This window comes from Vidua chalybeata, chromosome 16, assembly GCF_026979565.1.
Source record: "Vidua chalybeata isolate OUT-0048 chromosome 16, bVidCha1 merged haplotype, whole genome shotgun sequence".
In the NCBI taxonomy this organism is placed as follows: domain Eukaryota; kingdom Metazoa; phylum Chordata; class Aves; order Passeriformes; family Viduidae; genus Vidua; species Vidua chalybeata.
In genome coordinates this window covers 5,905,538-5,919,142 of record NC_071545.1, presented here as the reverse complement: position 1 = coordinate 5,919,142, position 13,605 = coordinate 5,905,538, and the positions used below count along the sequence as shown (strand labels likewise).

General features: G+C 38.3%; 1 protein-coding gene across 1 annotated transcript in view; it reads left to right on the top strand.

The window, feature by feature from the left end:
* GRIN2A (glutamate ionotropic receptor NMDA type subunit 2A) overlaps window positions 1-9,526 on the top strand; it is a 157,135-nt gene extending 147,609 nt beyond the window's left edge. The window contains exons 12-13 of the mRNA XM_053957521.1: window positions 4,001-4,239; window positions 5,840-9,526. Coding sequence (XP_053813496.1) covers window positions 4,001-4,239; window positions 5,840-7,630 — 2,030 coding nt within the window. The 3' untranslated portion in view covers window positions 7,631-9,526. The remainder of the gene's footprint in view (window positions 1-4,000; window positions 4,240-5,839) is intronic.
* The last annotated feature ends 4,079 nt before the right edge of the window (window positions 9,527-13,605 follow it).

Sequence of the window (13,605 nt, the reverse complement as noted above, 5' to 3'; positions counted from 1 at the left end):
GGAAAAGCATGTAATGCTACCCTTTAGACTGTATCGTTTCTGTGACTGGATAATGAAATTTTTATTGTGACAAAATTGTTTGGGGGACACAGTGGGCAGTTTATCAGTGCTTCCCAGGATGATAACATGTGAAATAGGCCAGAGGAGTTTATGTAGAAAGGAAGGCCCTTGTGGGATATGCAGGCCAAATGGCCAACTGGCACGTTTCTGTGCAAATAGCAGCCAGAGCAGAGAGCTCCATAGCCACAGGAACAAACTTAGGAGGAGCACAAAGGGATGGGAGCACTGTTTGCACGGTAACCTGAACCCACTGTAAATAGTGCTGGATTACCAGTGAGAGAGCTGGAATGTTGCAATTTATTGGAGTTTTTGAACGAATACTGCAGACATTCAACATTGCTTGAAATATGGGTTTTTAAAGCACTTATGCTCATTCTTACACTATAAATGAAACAGATCTTTTATGATACAGTGCTATAGAATTTTTAAAATATCTCTTAGTGTAGGAACCATGTAGTCATTTGTGAGTTTTTCAGATTAAATAGATTGTGGATGTGTTAAACAGAAAATAAACAATGTATTTTTTTTTGTCAAATACACAGCAACACTTCATTTTCTAGTCTTGTGCTAGTGTCATGATGTACTTTGCTGCTGAGATCTGCAGCTGTTCATTTACACGTTAATCTAGTCCACACATAAATGAAGGTAGGAAATGGTTGTGGCATTACTTTCCTTTAGTAATTGCCTGAAGTGGAAATAAAACCCCTTAAAATAAGTCTGATTAATATTTATGAGTAACTTGAGACCCCCCCCCCATTAGATGCAGACTTGAACTCCATTAACACTCAGTTCAGTGAGGCTTGGCATTTATGGATATTGAGGTTGCTGACTTAGAATTTCAAGGTCTGTTTTATGGAATATTTGGAGCTTGCACTTGCTAATGAGTATTTTGCACACACAGGGATGACTGAACTCTCCAGTGCCTGGTAATCACAAATTGCTGGCCTTTCAATTGCCAATTGTAATATATTGCTATAGGTGTCATCACCCTACACATTCAGCTCACAAATCAGACCATCCAAAAGGACTTGAAAGACAACATTCCTCCAAATGGACTTTGTTCTTTTAAATTAATTTATTTCCTGAACCAAATTATAACTAGCCTCAAAGTTCAATGTTTTGAATTCAAACTCCAGGCCAAGTTAGGAAGTGATAGATTTTAATAAGAAATTAATTGACACCAGAGATAAAAATGTTTCTTATGCCTGAGAATTTTGTAATAAAAATGTTATGGTTTCTCTGAATATCTGGTTTAAAGTGTAATGGGCAGGAAAAGCAATAAGAAGACTGGGCATTTTTGCCAGTCTTATAGGGTCAGCTATGCTGAAGTGTTATTACAGTTAAATTATTATCAATTTGTCTGTGTTTCTGTGTGCACATACACACACATATATATAAATATTTATGCACATGTATAAAAATATATACTGGAAATGGCAACTGCTTTCTATGGAGAGACCAGAATTATCAGCCTAATATGTCCATTCCCAGATAGCATCATTCCATAGATATGATAACCCAATGATTAACAGTGCTTTGCTATCTATAAAAATGTGGATTCCTTTTGGGCATTACTTCACAGTGATTGCTGTCATTGTCAGATATTATGGAAGGGGTGGATATTGCAATAGCAGGATCTGCAAGGCTCTGGGATGCTTTGTTCTTCTTTACTTGCAGGGCACTGTCATTTATCTTGACTCAAAACAAGCTTAGTTCATTTCTGTCGGGATGTTTTTGGAAAGGTTGCTGGATTATCAATAGTTACTTTAGATGTACATGCCAAAGGGAAAGGAACTAAGAGGGAACAGTAATAAAAAAGAGGTTTAAATTCCTTCGTGAATTTTGTTATGAACAGTGAAAGGGCACAGCAGTCAAATCAAATGGAATGCCTGACAATCATGGGAGATGTGAGTTTTCCTGTGGGAAGTAATGAGATCTGATTGGCAGAGCTTCAGCTAATGCACAGACCAGAAATATTGCTCTCTCTTTGGACTTGGGTTCTTTTCTCTTCTATAGCCTCCATGAGTTTTGTTCACAGACCTTGGGGAGGACTTGAAAGAGACGAGGGAAACAGTCCACTGAGGTTTAGCAGAACAAAAGAAATCCAAATGTTCTAAGATATGGAAATGCAATAATGAACCCCAATTATCTATGTGTGCAATATCTGTACTGTTACAATTAATAATTTATTGTCCCAATGTCCTGGATTAGAAGATTTTTAAAGGTTCATTAGGATTGACTTTCTTCTTTGGGATGCTCTTAGGTATTTTGAAGATTGAGCACTGTAATTTGGAAGAAGACACATTGCCTTTTGCAGATGTAGAGGTTCAATTCGTGCTTCAAGCACAAAATTAAATTTGGAATTAGCTAGAGACCGAATAATCCCTCTTACAAATTTGTGAAATGCCTTTGCTAAAGTGCATCAGAACTTGTCCTTTCTACTTCAGTTTTTCATTCACATTCTCTGAGAAGCAATTTCTCTATCACAGTTTTGTGTTCCATTTCCAATTGAAACTCACATCCAAATTATCTGTGGGCTGCAGCTTTCCTGGTGCCCTGGCACTGTATCCTGCAAAATGCTTTTTCACAGCAGGTCATTGATCTTCTAGTCTAGCTTGAAGGTAGCTGAAATGTCAATATAGCTTCTAGCCATTTTTCTGTTCTTTTTTTTCCAGTGATGTATGAATTATAATAATACTGAAAATGTATTCCCTAATCACTGGATAAGGATTAGGGATTTGTACCATTGGAATTTTTCCCTCATATTGAAGCCATATCTTAAATTGGAAAACACACCAAGACAGCTAATACTGTCCTTTTTGGCCCTCTACATTGCCTGCTGTATTTTCTATAAACAATGAAGTTTATGACATTAAAAATGATAACATAATTACTCAGCTGACTATATCCCAAGAGAGTAAAAAGGCCTGTATGCCCATGCAGTGCTTCACTAAGAGCAACACTAAATGTTTGAAAATTAGTCAATCATGCAAAATAATAAAAAAAAAAGTTGGCAGGAACAATTGCAGTTTCTTGCCCACCTCTGTCCATGCTGGCAGTAGCAAGCACTGCTAGGTGACAGTGTCCTTCATCCGAGGCCAAATCTCAGCAGTGAAATATGGATTCAAAGTTAAGAGTACACAAGAGAGGGAGGGAGCAGATTTGCTTCCTTAGCTTTAAGTAAATGAAGTGTTGTAATGGCAGCGAGGATGTGGCACAGCCAGAACCATTTCAGGTACGTGATGAGGTTGTTTGTGTTTCTGTTGCTGCCCAGGAAGCTGGAATGGCAGCAGCACAAGGGAATAGATACCAGAGATGAATGCAGAGACCAGATGTGTCAGAAGAGCTTCAGCCACGACATTGCAGCTTATGTGCAAGGAAGAAATAAGGTCAAAATGGATCAGATGGGAAAGAACAAACTTCTCATTACACATTCTAAAAGAATCGCAAGAATTTGTGAAATTTGTCTTGTGATGTTAAAGGGAAGGGCCAAAGGGAGGGGTCAGAGTGGATCAAGGAGGTACCAGTGCAGGGCAGTGGAGAGGAGGGGGCATGAAAGGGTCTGGTTGAATGTCAGGACGCTTCTCTGATGAGTTCTCTCTCTGATCACTATAGCCTTTCCCAGCTCTTTACTAACTCATTCCACTCTCTATAACAAGTCCTAATAGTTCTAGCAAGCAGAAGAAAGTTCTATCTAAACCACAGAGCCTGCTTTCTAGAGCATCCAGCTTCCCACGTAATTTATGAAATCTGAGGACATCTGAAACTAGGGTGCTGTGAGTTGAAATCTGCTATATTTGCAACTCCTGGCTAGATAAGTCTGCACTGCTCCAAGAATGAAGCATTAAACGGTGCTGTATTTTTAAACTTGCAAAGACTTTCAAATTCTGTGAGCAGTAATTTTTGCATTTTAACTGGTTTGACTCCTTGCTCTCCCTAGGGGAAATGGAAGAGTTAGAAACCCTGTGGCTGACTGGTATTTGTCACAACGAGAAGAACGAAGTCATGAGCAGCCAGCTGGACATCGACAACATGGCAGGAGTGTTTTATATGCTTGCAGCAGCCATGGCACTCAGCTTAATAACCTTTGTCTGGGAGCACTTATTTTACTGGAAACTTAGATTCTGCTTCACTGGAGTCTGCTCAGATAGGCCGGGATTGCTGTTCTCAATCAGCAGGGTCAGTACTACTTTCATTTTTCCCCTTTAGGCAACAGAAAGAATAAACACTCCCTAAAACATTATCCTTCCCTTTATTCCCACCTGGACATTTAAAGTACATGTTTGAGCAGCAGTGTGGTGGTGCTCTGGAGTAGTCAATGTACTTGCAATGTGCTTAGGATGTACTTGCATTCCTTGGGAAGTCTTAATCCATTGGACTGTTTAGGATATGAATTATCATATGCCAGGATAATCAGTAATTGAATACTGAAAACAAACACAGTAAGGGAAAATTTCGATGAAGTAATGGTAGATGCAGGAAATATATTAATTTCCACATTAAAAATCCAAACAAAATAAATACTAATATGATATGAGACATTAGCTGTCAGCTTTGTGCATTTATTAGGCAAGAGAATTTAAAGTTATAAAAATACAATAGAATATTTATGTAAGCTTTTCTTGATAAAAAACTTGAATAAACTGTATGAGAAAAGGTCAAATACAGGTATCATTTATGTCTGGTTAGACACTAAGGCAAGTTTTAATGATAACTTTACCATACCCAAAGGGGATTTACATATGTGAGACACTGATACTTGTAAAAAAAAAAGGAAATGTGGGTTTATTCTATTATTTTTGACAAATTGGTTGGGTTTTTTCTTTATATATTTTTAAAACAGATAGAACTTTCATTAGGTAATTGATTTTTCTGGATTTTTTATGTAGCTGAGGAGAACTGAAAATGATACTAAAATGGCTAATTGCTTTAAAGTGTGCTGCAATTACCCTGTTGAGTAGATTGGAGCATTTTGGAACTGTATTAAAAATAGTCTGCACTACCCTGTTGGGGATTGTCTAGAAACCACATGCACCTTAACATCCACATTTTATATTTGAACTTTATGTTTCTGGCCTTTTTTATATGAAACTTTCCTAAGAAATACTGGGGAAAAGAAGTATTTATGTCAAAGGTAAATGTCTGAGAATTGCTAGTTCACAGGGTTGGAAATGTCAATTGGGCTCACAGGAGTGACCAAAGAGGTTGAAGTGAAAAAATGGGCTTCAACCTTTTGCTCAAAATTAACTCAGATGCAGCTTTGGAAAGAACTGGGTTTTTTTCACACGTACTGGGATAGGGATCATAAAAGCTAAAATATGATGACTAGAAGCCTTTTTATTTCAGTACAAGTGAAGAGTACCTTAATCTCCAACAAAATAGTCCCACTACAGGCTTGTTTAGAGGGGAAACTTAATCACTGGTTTGAAATAAAAGAGCATCTATTGCTGAAGGCTAGTTTCATTTTGTGACAAGATTAGGGAACCCTTTGGGGTACCTTCTAATCTTGTATTCTGGAATAAGCTGGGGAGGCCAAGACAGACCACTGGTTTGTGAAATACTGGCAGTTTTTCTCCTTTGTAGTTCTAACAGATACAGCAGAAAATATTCCTCCATTTCAATGCAAGGAAATGATAAAAAGTTAGAGATGTACTTTTAATCTTTCCAGTAATGAGATAAGAAATGTTTAATTTTTCTTTATTGCTAATTAAAACTAAAATGGAAATTGTAAAAAGTTATACCTAGTGATTTAATTTGTTTTATATTACTCATATTGCAGGGTATTTACAGTTGCATTCATGGAGTACACATTGAAGAGAAAAAGAAGTCTCCTGACTTTTCTTTGACCAATTCACAAACCAACATGTTAAAACTGCTGCGAACAGCGAAAAACATGACCAATATCAATCCTTCAAGGATTGACTCTCCCAAAAGAACAGCTGATTTTATTCAGAGGGGTTCTTTGATTATGGACATGGTCATGGATAAGGGAAACTTGATATTTTCTGATAACAGATCCTTTCAGACAAAGGACAACTTTTTTGGTGACAACATAGGTGAACTGCAGACACTTCCTGGCAATCGACACAAGGACAATCTGAACAACTATGTTTTCCAAGGGCAGCATCCTCTCACACTGAATGAATCCAATCCAAATACGGTAGAGGTTGCAGTAACAACAGAAGCAAAAGCGAACTCCAGACCCAGGCAGCTTTGGAGGAAATCTGTTGAATCTTTACGCCAAGATTCTGTACGTCCGGGCCAAGGTTCCCAGAGAGAAAATGGGTCAGAGGAAAACAGGCAGCTTTCATTGAAAAGCCAAAGATACCTTCCTGAAGAGATTGTCCATTCAGATGTCTCAGAGACATCAAGCAGAGCTACTTGCCACATGGAAGCTGAAAACAACAACAAGCACCACAAAACCAAGGACAATTTTAAAAAAAGGACAGTAGCATCAAAATACCCAAAAGACTGTAGTGAAGTGGAACTGACATATCTGAAAACCAAACAGGGCTCTCCACGGGATAAAATCTACACGATTGACGCTGACAAGGAGCCAGGATTCCGCTTGGACACACCTCAGTACATTGAAAACATTGTCCTTCCAGAACCTGTAGAGCTTCCTGATGTTTACCAAGATCATAACGACAACTACAGGAAAGCCGAACACGCTAACAGGACTCCATCACATAATGAAGACAGTCTTCCAAATAATGACCAGTTTAAACTTTATGGAAAGCACTACACTCTCAAAGAAAAAAATACTACCCTTGGTGACATGAATGATAGGTACAGGCAGAATTCCACGCACTGCAGGAGCTGTCTCTCCAACATGCCCACTTACGCGGGGCACTACTCGACCAGATCTCCCTATAAATGCGATGCATGCTTGCGGATGGGGAACCTCTATGATATTGAGGAAGATCAGATGCTGCAGGATACAACGAACTTATCACTTCCTGAAGAAATATATGAGCGTACTTGGTCACAAAGTAGTGCTCTGCAATATCATAAAAAGAATAAACTGAGGATTAGCAGGCAACACTCTTTTGATAATATCGCTGATAAGTCCAGGGAAATTGATATTGGAAGACCTTCTCGTAGTATAAGCTTGAAAGAAAGAGAGAAATTTCTTCAAAGTAGTCCATATGCAAGCATGTTTAGTGTTCCCTCAAGCAAACTGTTGAGCAACAAGGCCTCACTTTTAACTCATGCTCTGGAGGACAGTAAGCGGAGCAAGTCCCTGTACGCTGTTCACTCGGATGATAACCCCTTCCTGCACTCCTATCGTGATGACCAGCATTTATCTCTTAGGCGAAGTCCAGCTGATCTTTATAAACATTCATTGCCAACAAGAGGAAGAAATGATAATTATTTAAGGTCATCCATACAGTCTACAGCATCATACTCTTCCAGGGATGGTCGGATCCATAATGACATGTACATTTCAGAGCATGTTTTGCCTTATGTTGCAAATAGGAATAGCTTGTACTCAACTCCAAGGGTTTTAAATTCCTGTAGCAATACACGTGTGTATAAGAAAAGGCCTAGCATTGAATCAGATGTTTAAATTTTCCATGAACACTTTATCTATAGGGAAAGAATAGTTGCCACCATCTTAGAGGGAGAATTTTTCCTTTAACAGTATCCTGCTCTGGTAAATGATACGTAAACCTCTCCCTTTCCCAATGTACTTTTGTACACGAATAGGTAAACTGGTATGCTCTGATCTATCCTTTTAAAATATGTCTTGTTAAAAAGGATAAAAAATAGCCATTTATGTGTGCTTTATATATAAATGGCAAATTGTACTGAAATAGCCCCAATATATGTTGGCAACTATGCTGTTTTGTACCTAATTATTTTACTATTTCGGTTATTCTAATTTATGTTGCTAAGTATCATTCAATGTACTTTTGTCCTTAGAAATGTTTAATGATTTTCTAGTACTGGATAAGCAATATGGTATGCATGTAGTATGACACAGACAACAAGAAATAGGGATGCATTTGCACAGATTCAAAAGTAAGACTCTAAAAGAGAACAGAAAGCTAAGACTTCCAAAAATGTATTTTAGCTTCATAATCATTTTCAAAGCCAAATAATAATTAAAAAAAAAAACAAACCCCACAACCTTAATAAATAAATTACCATGTGTTAGCACAAAATTAGGATGTTCCTTCTAGACTGACAGACAGTAGATGGGAAGGCAGTAACCCAAACATGTGAACTGCTGTGTACCAAAAGGAAGCCCCATGGATATTGGTTAATGTTCATGTACAAATGCTTTTCTTATATTGCACATGCACTTACCATTACAAAGTAGGTTCATTGAAAAGTTTGCAGTAATCTTGTCAGAAATTTCACAGCTGCCTAATCCAGAGTATATATTTTTAGATATCACTATATGGCACTTACTATGGAGCTGTGGACTTTATTAGTAACCTTGAGGCCTAATGTGTACGTAAGTTTGCATTTGCCCCTTACTGGTGATTACTCAGGGCTGTATAGTATTTCTTTTATTCTTTCACTTCCCAAACCAAATCCCACTGTAGTTCTTTGTTCATAGTGTATTAGTGACAACTAATTAATTGTATATTAATAGTATTAAAGCTGTTAATACAGTATCAAACACCGACAGCCATAAGTTCAGTGTGGTCAGTGAGGAGCATGGTACCATTTATTTTTTCCATACACAGAGAAGGATTAACACCTTTGGAAGGACTTCTTCCTTCTACAATATTGTGCATATTTATTGAACATCAGACCATTTTTCTAACCTCTCCAATCAAGTCTGTTGTATGAAGTGAATATATGCACACGTAACTAAGAAACAGTATCTTTATTATCACTTACTGATACACAAAGGTATTCACATAACAGGGATGCATTGTTATATGACTTTTCCTTCTATAGATGTCAATCAGATTATTTCACAAATAAAATGTCTGTTACACACCCCTCCTTACCCTCACTGGAAGAAAAAACCCACTAGATTTTAAGCATAAGGGAGCATAAAAGGAAGAGAGGAAGCCTTTCAGGAGAAGAGTGTACAGCAGTAAATTTAATTTCAACTAAAGAAGTAAATATAATTACTAATAAATTTAACTATTGAAAGTGTTCCAGAAGTGGTGCTCTCCCATTTTCCCGCTACTCTGAGAATTTGGGATTTTTATGGAGAGGAAATTTAGATTATTCAAGTGTTAATCCCTTCGTTTCACTGAAGAACAGTAAGCAGGGAAACCATTACCACTGTGAATTGGAAAATGTGAATATTATCCTAACTTTTCTCTAAAGTGAAACTCTATTCAGCAGAATCGTGCCTGTCAGCTGTAATTGAACCATCTGCATGCCAGAGGTGCAGTATGCAAGGTGTTTAATTTAGAACAGCATACTGCAGAGCAGAGTTGCAAATGGGAGATAATATAAATGATGTGTAGGGATAGTCAAAATAAAGCTTCTTGAATTTTGTTTACAGCTTTTTTTTTTTTAATTAAACAGATTTTAACTGGCTTTAGCTATTGAAGTCCAGAATGAGTTCTTGGTATTTGCAAATGTATTTTTACCTCCACCGTGATGGTGAAGGATGGTATTTTTTAAGGAATGAAATGTAATGAGATTTGGGCTTCTGAGTCTCTTTCCGGCTTCCAAAACTCGCAGTATACTTTATTATAAGTATGATCAGAAAGCATATCTATGGGTATCTCTTATGCTGTTCAGGTAAAATATGTTTTGAGTATTCTTCATTCAACATTTGGTCATAATTATTGGCCCTGATTCACACGGGATGCTTTCTGATTCCTCACTGAAGGGAGTTTTTATAAAAACAGAAGGTCCTTACCTGCCCTTAGAGAGACTCAGATTTCTTAGGAAGGGTTGTGTGAGCTAAGCAGGGTTAGGATGCCTGTGGGATGAACACTACTTGTCCTGAGCCTAAACCTTTTCCCAAAGACACAAGTATGCTTTGCTCTTAAGTCTACAGGAAGGCAAATGCACTGAAGGCATAATGTGATCATGACTATAATAACAATATTTCGGGCAAATTTTAATATCCAAATCATAGTACACTAACTAAAATCCAAAGTGTTTTGAACTATTTGATGTGTTTCAGCAGATATGATATTTGCTGATGTCAAGCCAAATCCTGCCATGGATGTTGCTGAGCATTTTACCCAGTAAATCATAAAACTCACTGGTGGCTCTTGTCTTTCACATCATCATTAAGCTCTCAAGTATTTGTTGATCACTCCAAGTCTTTTGTATCATCATCTCAATCTAACCAGACACACATTATTCAAAATTTATACGAGTACTGTATGGGAATCTGTGGGAAAGAATAATTCCCATTTACATTTTCTCTCTTGACATTCAGTTGTAAACATCCTCAACCCAGGTGGATTTATCTTTCTGTGAAATGTACAAGCAAATTAGCTACAACAAAATATATTGCAGTGTTTGCTTTTTCTGATTTGAGCAGATTTCTGGTGACTGTAGAGATTTATTATTATTATCTGCAATATGCAATACAACCACCTGCCCTAAACCAAAATAATGAGACTGAGGGAAGACTTGATAATGTTGCACAGCAGTTGTTCACATGGAAATATAAGATGCTGCCTTAAAGAGGGAAAAAACCCCACCAGATACTGAAAGTAGAGGGAGTAAGAGTCTGCATGCTTTTGTTGTTTTGATCTTGGCGTAAATCCGAGTCGATAAAGGGGGAAGGAGAGCTGAGGCAGGGCTGTGGGCAGTAGTCAGTGCGCTTGCAGATGTGCTCGTGTAAAGAAGAAGCAGCTGAGAAGTTGAAGAAAAATCTTCAACAGAGCCACAAGCCACAGCTTGTGAGGCTCAGCCTAGAGCGCGTGGAATTCTGAATTTTGCCTGAGCTTTGTTGATATATTTGCACTGACTTTCAATTAAACCGAGATCAAGACTTTCTGTATTTCCCTCTCTCTCACTCTAGCTGCTGCTATACTTGAAGAGGAGAAAAGAATCTTCCTGCATAAGTGGCCATCCTTTCTGTACCTTTCTGGATGGTGCTGGTGACTTGTTACATTTTCCTGATTACAGCTCTAGCAGTTTGTTGGTCATTCCTATCACCACGATTTCCTGTGACTCCAGCTGGAACTGAATCAGGCTGTAAATGATATGGGCCATTCTTGGTAGCATGTCCTATAGTGTTACACTGCTCCTGGATGACACCTTTTGTGGAGGCAGGATATTGAATTGCTGAGGAATGCAGTAGGTACATGGAGGTAAAAACAGATATGTAGACATACCTGCCTCTTGCTTTTTTTCTCCTTTAAAGATATTGTAGAATTTCTTCATGTTTTTTGTCTTTCCCTTTTCAGTAATTTTCCCTTTTTTCTCTCAAATAGATTTTGTGTTCTGCTTGTGTTTCTTAGAACAGTGTAGTCACCCACGAATTTAAAAGCATGGAAATAAGATATTTAAATATATAAGATAAAATTAGGGAAAACTAAGAGATTTAGCATTTCTGGAAAATTTAATTTAATGTTTTTGCAGCTTTTGCTCAGAATTCATTACTCTGCTATCTAAGAAGCTTGGTTAGGAGAAAGAGTGCTGTGGACAAACACAAATGAAATCACCAGCAGCTCACCGTGTTTTGGCAGCATTTCATAAATACATGTCTCTTTATGGTCTTTCAGGAACACTTAAGAGGTGAAATAAGGCTCACAAGGGAAATCAGGTGTGTTTTATTTTTTTCCTGATGAAAGCAAATCTTTTTATACAGTTTTTAAAGGAAGCAAAGGCTAGAGCTGTGTGAGTAGCTTTGGGTTTCTGTGCTGGAAGGCTAAGCTCTTTCTGTTACCAGTGGGGAGAGAGAGAGAGAGAAAGCAAGAGAAAGCAAGAGAAAGCAAGAGAAAGCAAGCTCCATCTGGATGGAAGTTCAGAGGATTGAAGGCTCTGGAGCAGTTATGTGGGGGATGTGTCCAGGAATATATTACCTCTCTCTGTTGACTTTTTAGCAAGTATAGGCTCCTAACTCAGCTATCTCAGTTAGGCGGGCTTAGAAAAGCAATGGTCTATTTACCCCCAGGTAAATCTGCAAATGAGTACCAGGTTCAGCCTCGGAGGTGTTATAGGTTCCTGTGCTCATGAAAATAGGGTTTTGTGTGGGGTCTGCATAGCTGGGATGATAATGTGACTACCCAGCATGGGAGAAAAGTGTCAGAATCAAATTCCTGTGTAGTAAATTTATACTTTCATATTTCTGCATATGCAGAAATTGAAGCATATGCACCTTAAAGATGGGGAAGATTTTGGTACTGTTCCCTTCCTTGCTGGTTTTATCAGCATAGAACAGAAATTGTGTCACGAATCTAAGTGTCTGAGAATCTACCTGGATTTAGGAAGAATTCAAGAGGTGAATTTTTTTTTTTGTTGGATTACATTGCATTTAAGATGTTTTTTATATAAAACCTAGTGAAAACAGAACTTTTATGAAAAAATGCTCTCCTACTTAATATAAAATAATAACTATCCTATGGCTTGGCTAGATTGTGTAAAGTGTTAATCATCACATTGTGTGCTTCTTTCAAGATGAGTGTCATACATTCCTTGCTAAACTTTCCCAGCTCTGGTCCTATCTTAGCTCAGAAGTCCTTTTAAAGCAGATACCTTTCCTGTGTAGGACAGTCTGGTTTGCAACATAAAAACAGTTTTCCAGGGATAGACTTAAATTATTTCCTCAGCAATGATTTTTTTTTTTGTTGTTGTTGTTGTTAATCTAAACTTCCTTTCTATTGAGAGCTGAGCCTTCCAAACTTAGCAGTACTGAAGGAACTTCTGAAAGAACATAAAGGCTTTTCAAAGTGTGGCTTATGATACGAGCCATTTCCCTGCCCAAACTCACATGTACTGTCTTATTTAACTGTATTGGCAACATGTCAGCATTCGAAGGAGCTCAGTTTAATCACAGCTGTGTATTTCTTTGTGATGTGGATGTAAGTACAGAGAGGAATGTGGTGTGATGGAAGAAAGGCTCAATGTGCTGTGGCTGGAGTCACCAGTGAAGCTGTGGTTAAATGGGAGTAGCCTCACGACTGTACTGTCCCTTACATGTTTCTGGTCATGCAGAGTCTCTGTCTGCTGTGCCCATACTGTACGTGGTGTGAAGCTCCTGTCGAGTTCCCCAGCTGTCTTGTGGAGCTGCTCCCATGCTCGCCCCCATTCCCGTGTCGCAGCGGTGTCTGTCAGAGGGGAGGTGGCTGCTTGTGCTCTCCAGTGTCTTGGCCCGACTCAAGGGGAGCTGCAATCCTGCCCTGCTTCTCCCTGCTCTGCTGCAGGGAGATCTGTAAATAAGCTCTTCATTTATTTCCCTCACTCAAGCTTTAACTTTTTTTCTCCCCTTGCTTCTCTCGACCTGTGTACAGAGTATGCGCTCTAAAACTATGTTCTCTTCCAAAGTCCTGTGACTTTGGAAGCCAGGAATACAGGTGTGCATCACCCTGCAATGCAGTGAAAATGCACTTGGTTCTCCTCGTGGGATCATGAGCTTTTTTGTTCCATACTACAGAATGT